The following is a 15,775-nucleotide window of genomic DNA, read 5'->3' as shown; positions in this document are numbered from 1 at the left end:
TTTTGGCTCAACTATTAAATCGGAATGTCAGCACAGAGCTTGACTTGGGTTTTGGATCAGAAAGGGTGTGAAAGTAGTAGCTGATTCCAGGTACGTGCACCTAGAACTTTCTGTACCGGGGGGGGGTGGGTGGGGGGGTGTTGTGTGAGTGAGGAAACATGCTTTCACATCATATACGTGTGTTTATTATATATAGGAGTATCTATAACATCGTATTTTTTAGGTTATTTATTTATTTATTTAAAAGAACAGCCTTACTTTAATCAAGTTCCAGCAAGAGGGCACACTGCTTTGGAGAGCATTTGTCTCAGCAGAAAACGCAAGGGTGTGTGTAAAAGAATGTTTCTAGAAAATACCAAAGGCACCAAATAGAACCCTAACTTTGCCTTCCGTTTCCCCTTGATGCCGCTGCATACCCTGGGTGGGGAGGCTACTTTGTCCAGCTGACTTTTGGAATGTCATAGTGCTCCATAAGGGTTTCCAAGTGTCTGTTGAAGTCCTCCACTCTCTGCTTGTGGATTTTGGGTGCTTTCTTTAGGATCCTTTCCATTTGCCACTTCTCCTGACTCTTCTCGAAAGCTGCCTGGGCCGGGGTGTGCTTGTCCAGGCCGCGCCACTTCTCCTTCTCATTCTTTTTGCTCATTCCCATCACTTCCAGGAGTTTCGCCTTGTCTTTGTCCTTCTGTTTCTTCTTCTGATTGGTCACGCTGAACTCTGCAACACCTTTTAGTTTCAGGGGCCCCTTCTGAACCTGCTCGTAGGCCACCGTGAGGCCGCTGGCTTTCCTGTAGGAAGGGAGAGAGAGAGATTGAGAACAGGAGCAGAGGGAGCAGGAGAGGGAGAAGCAGGTGCCCCACAGAGCAGGGAGCCTGATGTGGGACTCGATCCCAGGACCCCGGGATCACAACCTGAGCTGAAGGCAGACGCTTCACCTACTGAGCCCCCAGGCGCCCCACTAACATCTCATGAGCAGTCACAGTGTCTGATAAAGAACTTACCCAGGGAGGGGAAGTCGGGGTCGGGGGTGCGCTGCTGGCCCCTGGCAAGCTGGGGCTCAGGGTTCACGGCCCACCTGGCTCCACTGCCCTTCCCCACAAGCATAAATAAATGTTTTCTTTCTTCCCTGAGAACATCTGTCAAACTGAGGTGTCAGCTCCCTACAAAAGCAGAACCGAACATGGTGCAGAAGAGATGGGGGAGGTTGGGCTTCCGTGCCCCCGGGGCGGCCTGCTCGGTGGTCCCAGCTCTCGGTGGGCGGGTCCACCTTCTGCTCTCTCCCCCGGCCCACGCCCTTGCCTCCCACTGCGAGGCGGCCTCTAAGACCGTGTGGGTGTTGGACCGTTACGAAGGCAGTGCACACACCCTCACATGTGTATGGTGCACACACTTCTGTGTGCACTCACACACCACACGTTTCTACACATACATGCTTGCACATGTCACTTATGCATGTGTATTACACACACACACGCACCTTGTCACGGGTGCCCACACGTGTATGCTACTCTCACACATGCACACACGCAATCTCTCACATACACACTCTCACACGCACATGTGTGCACACATGCACACACATCCACACTCACACACATATGTGCACACACATATATACATGCACACAATCCCTCACAGGTGCACACAGGTACACACACAATCACTCATGCACATTTGGCATCCAGTCCCGCTCACCTCAGAGGTCCAGGATTCCTCTTTCCCAGGCTCATGATCCATTTCCCTTCTCCTTCCTTTTTTACAAATTTATATTTTCCATCAGTAAACAGGTTGGTTTTGGGAGTGGAGTACAGCGGAGGTTCACCAGCTCAAGAAAATCTCCCGATCTCCCCGCACCTCAGTGCTGCCCTCTCAGGTTACCAGACCCCAGTGATCCTTCCCCGTGGGAGCCGCTTCCGGAGCACGTCCCACCCACCCTCCTCCGAGGAACTGCCAAGGGTTAGCCGTCCACCTGCTGCACATGTGTCACCTCTGCCCTGGAGGCCATGGACAGAGGCACCCAGAAATTTCGGATGGAAGAAAACCAATGGTGCCAACTGAGGGCTGAATAAATGCATATTTTATAAGGAGTCAGTGACTGCTGTCTACCTCCCACAGGCTGGTGCGAGAGCTGTGTAAATTCACAGCTTGCTAGTCTCTGACCTTGATTTTGGCCCTTGCTCCTTAGGCCTGCCGAGCCTTCCGCTGATGCCTGCCGCCAGGCCCTGGAGCTGTGGGTGTCTGATGGCAGGTGTGGCCCGGTCCCCAGCCACCGCGTGCCCCTGCCACCTGCTGTGGCCTCCTTGTTCCCTGCTGGCTGTGACTCTGGGGAGGGGTGGGGAGTCCAAAGGAGGGTCAGGGGCTCTGGAAATGCCTATGGAGATATTTCTGCTTTACAGCTTCAGTTTGACCTCATTTCACATTTAAATGTTGCTTTTCTCATGGAAGCAGGAGAAGGACCCCTTATCTCTCATGCACATTCTTTCAGATGTATTTATTGGGCACAAACTGTGTGCCTGAGATGAAGGCACTGGGGCACAAAACAGGATGGCAAGACGGCTGTGCACAGAGCCCACCGTCCGGGGAGAGGGACCTGCGGCAGGGGAGCCTCTGGGAAGGACCTGATGCATCTCCTGCTTTGTTTGTGTATGTGTGTGTGTGTGTGTGTTTAAGATTTTATTTACTTATTCCTGAGAGACACAGAGAGAGGCAGAGACACAGGCAGAGGGAGAAGCAGGCTCCCTGCAGGGAGCCCAATGCAGGACTCGATCCCAGGACCCCGGGGTCGCGACCTGAGCCACAGGTAGGCGCTCAACCACTGAGCCACCCAGGCGCCCCATCTCCCACTTTGCTAAGTGTTAGCCAGGGTCCGTCACTCCCCTCAGCACATCCTGCGAGTCGGCTCGGTCCAGAATGAAATGAAATGCACAATCAGCAAGGACCAGAGTGGGTGGAAGGAAGGCCCATCCCCAAGGCCATCAACAGAGAAGCTGGGAAGCCCAGGATTCCAGGCCCCACTCGGCAGAGTCCTCGCTGCTGCCAGTCAGAAGTGACCCAGCCCCTCCCTGGGCAACGATGGGGTCATGTTATGGGGAGGGCCAGAATTGGGGAGGGAGCCTTGGTGAAGTTAGAGAAATTTATGTTTTTCTCACAGCCAAGCTCTGGGGTGTTTTGCGTTTGTTTCTCAGTTTGGAAGCTGGGTGAGCTTACTGCGAGGGTCTTGTGATGCGGGCACAGGCAGGGGAGAGGGCTGCTGGTGCTGAGCCCCCACAGTGAGAGACGCAGGCTGGGGACCTGCCGGCGTAAGTAGAGGGGTTGGACCCAGGAAGACCCCAGCAGGACGCTCCCGAGGGAGGGTTGCGGTGGCCAGATGAGCAGGGGCTGCAGGGGAGAGCATGCATGAACCGGCATGAGGGCTTGAAGCCCTAGTCTTAGGGTGCCGTCCTCACGGGGGGCAGGGAGAAGCTGACACAGGGCTGGTGCAGCCTTGTCCTCCTCCCTGACTTCCTCCCATTTGTGCTGATAGGGCTCTGCTACTTGTCCACTTGGTGAAGAACTTTCTAATCCCATCATGCGGAGCAGGTGTGTTGTTCCTGGGGAGGGGTCAGAGGTGGGACTCTGGTCAGGGGAGATGAGGGGGTACACTCGGGGGAAGGTGAGGGAGCTCCTTTGCCCCATGCCTCTCCTCTCAGCTGAGTGAGGGAGGAAGTCTCCGCCTCCCTGATGGGCCACTGCACCACCTGTGATCCCACAGGCACCCAAAGACAAAGGACGGGTGGATCCTGATCCTAAAGTCCCCAGTGGACCTGTAGCTTCCCAAAGGGCACCCATTAGAAAGGAAACATGTCCCTGCGCGTGTGAGCACAGGCCTGTGGCCCACCGACCACACCAGACCCACACGCTGGCAGAGCTCCTGCCCAGTAGTGCTGCAGGTGGGCACCTGCTGTGGGCCAGGCCCTGCCACTGTCCTGGACGCCTGTGTGCCCCCCGTGTCGATGCCTCCACTCCGGACTGGGGTGTGCCCCCAGCTCCCAGCCAGCCAGCCCCCTGTCCCACCACGGCCCCTGCCAGACCTGGGCTCTCAACACATTAGCCAGTCTCTGCATGTGCCCTTAGGAGAGAAATCCGACGTGCTCCGTGACCCCTGGGCTGTGGAGAGATCAATAAAAGGACATGTGAGGTTGCAGCAAAATTGAAGATGCCTTTGAATTAGAAGAGTCCATCGTGACGTCCTGCTGGAGCAATAAAAGAAGAAAAAAGAGGTGGAATATAGGAGCCATCTGGTCAAATCCCCTGAATTCCCAGTAAGCCCAGTAATTTGACTTGATGTGCTGAGGGCTACAGGGAGGGACGGGCACCAGATGAAAGCCTGTCTCCTTGAGCAGTTGACATTCCCATGAAAGTAAATACTAGGGACAGAGAAGTAGCCCCGTGATTCTCCAGCGGGAGTGGCCTTGGGAGTCACCCAGGGGGCTTGTTGAAACCCACCCAGAGATCGAAGTCGGGCGGGTCTAGGTGGGGCCCCATCATAGGCTTTTCTCAACTTCCCCCCGCGATGCCGGCACTGCAGGTCCGGGGACCCCCCTCTGAGAAGCTCTGAGGTTGTCCCTTCAGCTCTGCCCCACGGCAGTTCCACAGCCCTCCAGGGTCTAGCCACTGGATGAAGGAGGTCACGCGAGCAGGGTGGCTGACGAGTCACAGGGAGCTCAAGGATGGTTGCGTGTAGGTTGATCCCACGCAAACCCGGCAATCACTAAGCATTGGGGTCAAAGACACTGGATTCTTTTATTCTTCTCCTGACACATGGGGTTTCAGTTTTTAGCTACGATCTCCTTCCGATTGATGTCAGCTAATAATGGGCAGAATTACATCCTCTCGATTACTCTCGAACGCCCTGTGGTATTTAAAACATCTTTTGTTTCCAACATCCTGGAATATTTAACTGACCCTTTTCCAGATCAAATAACATCCCCTGCGTTTTGATTTATTTACAGTTTTTCTGAGGCCGCAGGAAAGCCAAGCCTTATTGTTGGCGCGCAGCTGGGTTTTTTCTGCCCTCTGCTACCTGGAGGTTAATTGAAGCAAACATCCTACAAAGGAGAAAGTCCCCGAACACGTGGCAGAAAAGTGAGTGGCCTCAGGCCCGGCCTGCCGCCCATTACCAAGTTCAAACAGCAAAAACCCCAAAGGAGGGTGCCCCAGAGTGGGAGTGACCCCCACACAGGCCAGGGTTTCCTTCTCTGGGAACAGACCGCGCTGCTTCTGCTGTTGTCTTTAACACTTGGTTTTGAAATAACTGCTAAATTAGAGGAAAAAAAAATTTTTTTTAAAGATTCCACTTACTTATTCATGAGAACAGAGAGAGAGGCAGAGATACAGGCAGAGGGAGAAGCAGGCTCCACGCAGGGAGCCCGATGTGGAACTTGATCCCAGGACCCTGGGATCACACCCTGAACTGAAGGCAGATGCTCAACCACCAAGTTCCCCAGGTGCCCCAGGAGAAAAATTTTAAAAATTAGAAAAAGGACACCTGTATACCCCGTACTTAGAATTAACTGCTGTTTCCTTCTTATCCATCAGCTCCCTCGTTCTTTCTCTGTATATAATATTTTCCGTATTACTACGTAATATTTGAGAGCAGCTTGCATACATCATGTCTCTTCACCCCACACAGTGGAGATGCTTTCCGCTGGTCATGGTGCAGTCTTCACCCACAGTGGATTTCACATGGAGACAGCCCTCGGGTCTGGCCCACAGCCTACCCTCTGTCTTGTCCATGGGCCCCGGGACGCCCTCCCAGGCCTCACCCCTCCTGTCCCGGAGCTCTCCACACCCAGTGGTCACCCACATCCATCTCCTTTCCCCTGAATCCTTTCAGAACTGGGCCCGTCTTGTTTGCATGGAGCATGTTCTCAGTGGGTGGCCACTCACATGGGACAGGTGACTGCCCTGTGTCGCGCCCGGAGCACAGGCTGTGGCCCCATTTCCCCACTCTGCACTGATGAGTTTCTCCCGTGCTCTGGAGAGGCACTCTAAGATGTGGCCCTTTCCTGCTCCTCGTTCCTCGTGGAAGTCCACCCCCGATCCCCAGGAGACCAAGTGTTCCCTGATGAATCTTGCCTGACACGCCCCTGACGCTGATGGCTGCCAAGTGAAGGTTTTCCTCCCCAGCACACCTGCCACCGTGAGCAGCCTGACTGAGCATTCCACGCAAGCCAGAACCCTCCCGTCCCCCCCATTATTTTGTGTATCTACTTATTATTGACATAGACTCGTGGCTACTTCGCAGTAAGTCATTGTCGTCCTCAAACATAGTGGAATGCAAGTAGGCCCAGACTGGCTAGTGGGATCGCCTCAGTGCTCAGTGGTTCCTCTGTCCTTGTCACAAGCCCCTTCTCTCTCTCTCTCTCTCTCTCTCTCTCATATTTTCTCACTTTCTGACACAGTGAGATGTGCCATGCTCATCTTCTAGTCTCTCCGCCCCATATCTAGCATCTGCCATTTTTATTCCTAAAATAAGGTGTTTGATATCCATCCAGTTGACTTCAAAGCTATAAGGAGAATTCTCTTTAAAAAATAGTTAGACTCTAAAATGGAAAGCTGCTAGTGCAATAGGACACCTTTGGTGGCGAGAAAGAGAAAATCTGATGTGAATGAGCACCAGGAAAACATGGGCTGATCGGCTGACAAAATCCAAGGAAGGCATGAACAGCGCCTGAAGTGGGCAGCACTTCTGAACCCCGGGGGTACTGACCCCTGGACACCGGTGCCTTCAGGCTTCTTTCCATGGCCACCATGAACCCAGACCCCTTCCTCTGAATAGCAGAGAACATGCTGCCCAGGGTGCCCGTGGCTGACGTTTGGCTTCCGCCCCTGAGGAATTCCTGTTCAAAACCCTGGGGGAGAGATTCAGGGTGTCCTGGCAAGGAGCAGGTCTCCCTCGCCGGATTAATCCAGGAGCCCCGGAGATAAAGTCATAAAAGAACAGGACAGGTCCCGAGGTGGCCGAGTGGAAGAGGAGGCCAGGGGGCATCAGGCAGACATGAGAATGTCTGGTGGGCTCTTCTGGGGCTGACAAGAACAGTGTCACTATTTCCAGTCACTATTCACATGTGCTGCAGAGGAGTTATTTTCTTTCTTCTAGGTGATGCCAGAATGCAAAGCTTCCAATGACTACAAAACCATATTACGTCCCTGACTGTTCATGGGTAAGAGCAGTGACGTATCAGAGCAGAAGCCAGCATCACTTCCCTGTGTTACATTCACCTGTCAGTACTGTGGTGTTTATTTTTAAATTTTTTTTAGAAATTATTTATTTTGAAGAGAGAGGGAGGAAAAGAGTGGGAGGGGCAGATGGAGAGGAAGAGAGAAACTCAAGCAGACTCCTTGCTGAGCACAGAGCTGGACGTAGGGCTCGACCTCAAGACCCCTAGATCATGACCTGAGCCAAAACCAAGAGTGCAATGCTTGACCAACGGTGTCACCCAGGCGCCCCTTCCCTATGTGTTATGGTGGAAAGGTCACAGGGGCAGGGGGAGCATTTGGTGACTTGGGCAATGGCCTGACCTTGAACGTCACTTCCTCCTCTGGCATGCCTTGGCTGTGTGGTCTGCGTTCGACCAGAATCATTGTTTTGATGACTGTACCTTAGCTTCACACTGACCTCAGCCAACCATGACTGTTGGTGACCACAGATGGACAAAGAGTCCAGTTGTGGACTAGCCCCTCTCACTCCCTATGACCTAATTCCCAACTCCCTTCTGGCATGCCTGACATTCTTCTGGTTTGGACCCAATCTATGGTCCTGTTTCACCCATCAAACTCCGAATTAGGTGTGTCCAGGGCCATCACAAGGAGGGGCCAGTGTGAGGCCAGCATGCCAGTCCTCCTCTACACTGATATGGCAACCACTGTTCTTGTAAGCCCCAGAAGAGCCCACCACACATGGCCAACCCCGTGTCCTCGGACCACACAATCACCAGCCATGGTGGTCCTGACAGCAGCCACTCCACCAGCAGCTGGGACAGTCTCTATGAGCCCAGAGCTCCCACCCAGGTCATGGAAGCTGCAGGAACACATTTGGAAGTGGAGCTGGGCTCCAGGGCTAGGTGACTTGTGTTTTGACTTTATTATGAATGTGTCATGTTTCCAGAAGTATGAGCATGCCTGAGACTAAACTCTCGGCTTCACCATGAGGGATGGGATTAGTGGTTCCGGGGCCCTGCCAGAAACACAGCTGTATAGACAAGCCCCAGTGACCTAATCTCCCAAACTATGAGCTGGCCCCATCCAGCTGCCATGGGGAGTGTGAGAGGGGGCTGGAGCGGAGTGGAGAGGTACGCAAGTGTTTGTGGATATGGGATGGGAAGGAAATGGTTGTATCAGATAGGAAGTAAGAGAAATATACTTTACGATTCCAGGGAAGGGCTGTGTGAGCGGATAGTGAGCGTCCCTGTGCCCAGGGAGAAGAGAAAAATAGCCGAGGGGATGGACTGCTTCTGTCCGAAGGAAGTGAGTTATATTTCATTTCCACAAAAGTGGCTAATAAAAACAAATCCCCAGTAAAATGTGAGTTTTAAATACTTGGTTACAGGGGGGCCTGGCCACCTCAGTCAGAAGGGTATATGACTTTTGATCTCAGGGTCGTGAGTTCGTGCCCCACATTAGGTGTAGAGATGACTTAAAAAGTATATATTAAAATTTTTATTTTATTTTATTTTATTTTATTTTATTTTATTTTATTTTATTTTAGGAAGGGGTTACTGAGGTGTTGAATCTTCATCTTGACAAGGTTTTTTTTTCCCCCCGGGGACAAGTGAGGACAAGCTCACATGTCTTCCCCAACACTTGAGACTGAATGAGTAGGCGGTCGGGTGGGTGTTTCGTCCACTCACTCAGTTGACATCTGCTGAGCACCTACTATGGGTTAAACTCTAGCGGATGCAGGGGACACAACACAAGAGAGGCACGGAAACCCATGTGGAAGAAGAACAGAGGTGTGAACAGACAGCAGGATGGCAGGTCTTGTGCTGCGTAGGGCATGTGGTGAGAGTGGGGTGTGTGATGGGCGAAGGGGAGACCCTGGGGATAATGACCCCCCCCCGAAAAGGAGCAGCCTGGTCACTCAGGGAGAGCAGCGAGTGTGCACAGTGACGCTGGCCCACAGCATCCCCGCAGCACGTTTGCAGGGCGGTGGCGCACGGGGCTTGAGGCCGTGGTGGGATCCCAGTTATTTCCTAGGTGGAGGGTTATGGACTTGGGTCCAAGGCAAAGTGGATCCAAACACAAATGCTGTCTCCCGGCAGGATGCTGACCTCAACCCCCTTCCTGTGTTGATTCTTCTCCTACGTCTGTCCCCAGCCCCCACACACCCGCTCAGAGAGGAGGGACCTGCCCTGCGCAGCCCAAGCCCCTGGGAGCACAGTCCCGGGACACAAAGCCCTTCTCAGCTGTTCTGCTTGTCGTCTCCTCCGTCACTGTGGAGTGTTGGTGGGCTGCTGTTCTGTCCTCCCTGCCCCTCCTCAGCTCCTCCTGACAGCCTCCTCTCCCCCGGACGCATTTCCAGAACGGACAGCAAACGAGGGCGGAGAAGGCTCATCAACACTTCATTTGCTTTTACTGATCTTTTCTATTTGTTTTTGGATGGTCATCAAACCGCTAAGGTGTTATTGAAAGCGTGGTTGGACAGTCCTTTTGAGCCAGAAAATAAAAACACTGTCCCAAGAAACAACTGAAACTTCTAGACAACAAGCTCCAAAGATTCGTATTTTCACATATTTCTTTATCTCAAAATGAAATACTTGAACTAGAAAGATGGCACCTGTGCATCCGATAGCGCGGCCGTGGATCACTCTAATAGGGAGACACAAAACTATGCGATGAAAAGGGAACATTTGGGGAGGAAATGGAGCAAAATGTGATAATTTCTGCATGACTCCAATTAACTGGTTTAAAATGTTCAAAATTTAGTCCAAATGTTAGAAACCAACTCCTGTAAAATTGGAATCTTTTATGGAAATAAATAAGTTGAGTAAATAGATCGAGGGCCTCCGCCTTTATCTTTGTGCCAATACTGTATCAGCAGCGTTGCTGGGGGAGACGCAGAAGAGACGCAGAAGGGCCCCAGGGACCTTGGCTGGCCGTGTGGTCTGGCCTCCCCTGCCCCCGTGTGTCCTTTGGGAGTTCCCGGACAGGCGAGTTGGGAGGTGGGGGCCTGGCGTAGATTTGACTCAAAAGCAACTTGTTTCAAAGGGAAGATGCCCCGCAGCCCCGGTGGCCCAGGGGTTTAGCGGCAACTTCAGCCCAGGGTGTGATCCTGGAGTCTGGGGATCGAGACCTGTGTCGGGCTCCCTGCATGGAGCCTGTTTCTCCCTCTGCCTGTGTCTCTGCCTCTCTCTCCCTGTGTCTGTCATGAATAAATAAATAAAATCTTTAAAGAAAAAAACAAAACAAAAACAAAGGGAAGGTGCCAACCCCAGCAGTTGAGCTCTCTGCGGTCCTGAACAATAAGAGGGTCTCTGATCGAATCTGTTACCATAAACAGTATTTTCAAAACTGAAGAATTTAGAAGTCGTAGCGCTCTAAACGGGCAGCGGATGCAGGTGCCTGAGGCTCTGATCTCCTGAGAGCCCGACGACAGTGTGGGGGGCAGGATGAGGGCTTTGAACCCCAGTGCCAGCGGCACTCAACGATCATCCCTGTCCTTAACACATCCTCTAGGGAGGCCGCCGTCCCATGAAGTGTGCCGCTATCGTCCAGTGAAGGCACGAGTATGCCTGAGAGGAGGAGCCCACAGACCTGGAAGGTGCACGATAAAATTGCAAAGAAAAACAGGAAGTACCTCCACGTTAGTGAAAGTGAAGTGAGCCCTGAGCATCCTCTCCAGCTACATCTCTGTCCCCTTGCCCATTTGGTGCCGACGCATCAATCCGCTTCCATGAAGACGTTCTGGACGAGCTTCTGCTCAGCACTTGAATTCCCAGGCCGGAGTGCAGGGCTCAGGGACACCCGTGATGCTGTGGATGGCCCTCCAACCAGAGGGAGGGGTTCATTCAACCTTGGGACACACGCTGTCTCCTGGCCTCCGGATTGGCCAACCTTGAAATAGAATAAAACCCAATCCTCTCTCCTGTCACCTTTAAGTTTCTTGGTCAAGGTTGATACATGATTTTCCTGGTTAATTTTGCAAAAAAAAACATAACAATGTGAGTGTTTTTAATGACCCCAAGTAGGGAAAACCCAGAGGGCCAGGCAAAAGCTCGATGCCATTGAGGAAGCTGATCACAATGCCATAAACCCAATGACTGTGGGCACAGCTTGTGCTTTCTTGGAGCAAGCCAGAACAGTCTGGAAAGAGACTTGCGAGCCTCACAGTTTACCTAGCTACACTTGGGCTCCTTTCTCCAGTTGAGCCTCAGGATAACTTGCCTCCTAGGTCAATTCTGCAGAACAGAAAGGCAGACTTCAGGAAAGAAAAAAATAAAACTGTTTGTTCAGGGTGAGATCAAATCTGAAACTGGATTCCATCCACCTGGCATGATGAATTCAAAGAACCCAGTGGAATCAGAGACCGAAGTATCTCCGACTGCTCTGTTTCCATCACTCGCTCCTCTACTCTGAACCATGGTTCAGAGGCTTAAGAAGGAGCCAAATTCAATAGGGGCAGACATTTGAGGGGGGGAACCCATCTCATTTTATTTAAAACTTCATTATATTAAACTCAAGGAATTTGTCTCTAGGTTTAGAGACTTGATCCTGTGACTCAAAGGGCTTGGGAAAGCCTCGCATGCCCACAGAGGATGCAGCTGATAAAACAGAGAGGCCGCCGAGCCCCACATCAATGGGCACCTTCCGTGGGCTTAGCTGGGATGGAAATGCCCCATTTGCACCGAGCCCTCCGGTTGCAGGAACACAGAGAAGCAAGAGCCTCGCCCCAGGCAAGGAACGGTGTCCTGGTTCTTCATCAGCCACAGCTGTGACTCTTTCTGAACTGAAAAGCTGGTCCGGCTGCCACATGTGCACAGACCTGACTTCACCACTGTGTCCTCTCTGCAGAAGGTCAACACGGACGGATGTCACAGACGAGCAAACTCCATCCCCCTGCCCAGGGCACCCTGCTCCTGGGGCCCACACGGGCCCGCCGTCCTCCCAGGGCAGCAAGTGTGTGCTCCGGGAAGCACCGCGGCCGCAGCTGTGTGTTTGCAGTCACCAGGAGACACATGCTCCCCGAAGCAAACACGGAGTCCTGCCCTGCGTGTGCACAACAGCAAAGCACAGATGCTGCCTCTCGTAGGAGATGTTTTACAATGGATTCAATTATTGACATTTTTCAGTTGGTCATCCTTAATCACATAAACCGTCCTTGATGAGCACAGATGTCTTTTTTTCAACCCAGAAAGTGCTGAGTGATGCCTGGTTTAGAGCGGTGGGTGAGACCACACACCTCTGTCTCAAGCGGAGAAGTAAATGGCTTTCTTCCTGGAATGTCCCCGTAGGATGACCGGAGGTCATTTCGTTAGAAAGTTAAGTGTGAGGCAAGGCAAGCGGGTTTTGCCCCATGCCCTCACAAGCGCCCCTTGCGAAAAGCTGTGCCTTTAATTATTATAATTAATTAGGAGCGTAAATTTCTCTCAGCAGAGCTTAGCTGAGACATTTGTTTGCGATGAGCCTTTCCCCTCTGTGGAACTAGAAATATCATCGTAAATGTGGCGATCAACATCTCTCTCTCCAGCTCAGAAAGTGTTGACACAGATGTTTGGCTAATCATTCAGAGCAAATAGCTATTCCCATAAAGGCTAAGATTAGTCGGAATTGGCATGCATTTCTTTCTTCTGTGAGCCTCGTTTGATTATAGATGATGTTTTGTTAGAGTGTATCCATGCAACCTCATAAATGATGTAAAACCCAAGAAAAACAGAGATTCGGTGCCAAGACCAAATTAAATACACATCAGAAAAATGCGGGCTTGATTCAGGTTCAGGTACCATGAAGCTTGCCTTGGTCTATTGTTGCTGAAGCCTTCAGGAGAACTATAAAAAGCAACCCTGACATTAATATCAATTTAAAGTTGGTGTGGCTGCCAACATTTATTCAACACCAGGCTCAGCCGGCTGTATCCCCTCGAACACAACATAGAGTGGCAGCAATCACAGCCCCCAAGAGCTGTGACAAATGGCCCGTGTGGACCGGGCAAGGAAAAGCGTTCTCTGCGTCCGCACATGGCCACTGCCGCCATCCTCCCTGTCGCAGCACAGACGGGTCTGAGAGCTGGATGCAGAGCTTGCTCGCTGGGAGAGCAGCCTCAGAGTCTCCCGCCCGTGCCGTGCCATTTCCTCCTTCCCTCAACCCACCCCAAGTCACATCACGTTCCGATTGCCGCCCCTTCCCTCCTTGGCCGACTGTCCTCGCACAGATCCCTGGAGATCCTCGTTGAGTTACCACCGGTTGCCTCTGGAGCCTGTCAGGGAGCCCGAGGTCCTCTGTCTGATTTCCCTGCTGCCCACATCCCTGGCGGATGGGAAGGAGCGGAGCAAGGCCAACACCCAGCTGAGAACTGGCTCGGGGCCGGGGCGGCTGGCGTCCACTTGCCGTTCTCCAAGGTGTGCGCTCACCTGTCTGATGCCTGCCACCGGGGAGCATCCTGCCAGGTGCTGGGGAGAAGGGAAGACCAGTCTGGGAAATGGTTGCAAACACTTTGCCAGAACTTAGAAACCGTGGAAGCAAAGTCTCAGCGGGAAAGCACATGAACAGTTGAAACTCCTGGATGTCGGCAAGTTGGTGATGGGTCATCCTGGCAAAAAGCAACATCAGGTGAGCAGAGAGAAGGCTGACTGAGCTTCCTCCTGTGGGGAGGCTATGCAGTAACACCGTGTGAGCGCGGGGACCCCACCTGCGTGGACGGAACCTGCTCTACAGCTGCGGTCACTGCTGGCCCCAAGGCGCTGTGTCTGCGGGCCTTCATGGTCTTACCTTGAGGTGTTTCACTCTCAGGAGAAAACGGCCCCTCCCACGATCTCAGGCTAGCTCTTCCACCTCATGAACGCTGGTTAAGCCGTCTCCACACCCACTAACTTGTCTCCACACCCCAACGTTCGTACTATGCTGTGCCTCTCTCCATATATATATCAATCTTGCGAAGGAACACAAGTGACAGGCTCTTTTCTTTGAAGTGGGACATGTCAGGAAGTGCTGGGATAAGGGGTAAGCTGACACATGCTTGAGGTTTTACACTGTGTGCATTTGTATTTATTTTCAGGATGTTTGGTAGAGTCAACCCTGGATCTGTCACACTCTGCCTCCCCGGGTGGCTCCTGCTCATCCTTGAAAGCTTGGTTCAAAGTCAGCACCTGCTGGACCTGCTGCTCCTGGGCACCTGTGCATTCATCAGCCGGGACTAACCGGATGCTGTTTCCCCTTCCGTCCTTCGGCAGCAGACTTTGCACACCTTCTGAGGGGATGACGGCATCCTTGGTACCACATGTCCTCTGTGCAGTGGGACTTTGGCAGGGATGCAGGTGCCCCACAGCGGTCCCATGACTGCATGGACCTGTCTGGGAGTGGGGGAGGTGATGTCTTAGTCGGCTCAGGCCGCCATGACCAAGGAGCACAGATGGGCTGCTCAAAAACTCAGACACTCTTCACTGCTCTGGAGATTGGAGGTCTAAGAGAAAGATGCCATCCAGTGTAGGGTCTGGTGAGAACCCACCTCCTGGTTTGCACACAGCAAGAAGGCTCTGGTCTCTTCCTCTTCTTAGAGGGGGCGCCAACCCCATCCTGGGAAGCCCACCTTCATGACTTCACCTAGCCCTTCTCACCTCCCGAAAGCGCTGCCTCCCGAAGCCATCTCACTGGGCGCTGGGGGCTCACCATGAATGGCATGGCGGGGTGGGGGATGACAAACATTTAGTCCACACAGGCAGCCACTCGCTGTAGAGCTCTTAGGTGTGCATAGTGTGGCTGAGGAATCAAATATCCAGTTGTGGCTTACCCTAAGTAGACTGAGTTTCTAATTCCACAGGTGCACGTGGCAAGTGGTGACCCGACTGGACAACACAACTCCAGAAGCTGTCTTAGTGCTCGGAATAGAGTATTTAGTCCTGAAGTGAACTGCACTTAGTGCACTGAGGAGAAACTATCTTGGCTCTTTCTTTATTTTCTTTTAAGATTATTTATTTATTTATTCACGAGAGACACCGAAAGAGAGGCAGAGACACAGGCAGAGGAGAAGCAGGCTCCATGCAGGGAGCCCGATGCGGGACTCAATCCCAGGACCCCAGGATCACAACCTGAGCCGAAGGCAGACGCTCAACCACTGTGCCACCCAGGCGCCCTGCTATCTTGGCTCTTAGTTTAAATAGTTAAACCTTCCAAGATGTCAGGGAAGTTACATGTCTTCATTTATTCCTTTTCCCAACGTTTGTGGGACTGCCCCGTGCAAGCTGATGCGCTCTTGCCTTGGGGACTCCTGCCCCATGGAGCCCCCATCCTCCGATGGGGGAAGCCCTCTGCAGAGGCGACACTCGAGCAGAGGCGACACTGAGCAGAGGCCTACAAGCCAAGGAAAGATCTGGAGGAAGTGCACTCCATGGACAGGGCTCGGGACCTGACAGGCCCTGAGGTGGGAAGGGATGCGGCTTACATGGTGGACGGAAAGGAGAGGCCCCTTTCAGAGGCCAGGGGGATGTCGAGGCAGCAACAGAGAAGGCAGGCTGCACGCCGAGGTCATATTTGTATTTTATTTAAAGCCAGATGGCAGCTGTGGGAGGGGCTTGCGCAGGGGCAC

The 15,775-nt window shown here is 52.7% G+C and overlaps 1 protein-coding gene across 1 annotated transcript; it reads right to left on the bottom strand.

Annotated features, from left to right (window-relative positions):
* Positions 1 to 259: 259 nt before the first annotated feature.
* Positions 260 to 13,954, bottom strand: LOC140622023 (protein FAM32A-like). Its single transcript, XM_072807446.1, has 3 exons — positions 13,883 to 13,954; positions 13,432 to 13,643; positions 260 to 785 (listed from the first exon to the last, which is right to left on the bottom strand). Exons 1-3 carry the CDS (start codon positions 13,952 to 13,954, stop codon positions 431 to 433), a joined length of 639 nt encoding a protein of 212 aa, XP_072663547.1. The 3' UTR covers positions 260 to 430.
* Positions 13,955 to 15,775: the final 1,821 nt, after the last annotated feature.

The sequence above is a fragment of the Canis lupus genome, chromosome 31, assembly GCF_048164855.1.
Source record: "Canis lupus baileyi chromosome 31, mCanLup2.hap1, whole genome shotgun sequence".
Taxonomy (NCBI): Eukaryota; Metazoa; Chordata; class Mammalia; order Carnivora; family Canidae; genus Canis; species Canis lupus.
The sequence above is the reverse complement of the archived record's forward strand: the minus strand, read 5'-3'. Positions and strand labels throughout refer to the sequence as shown.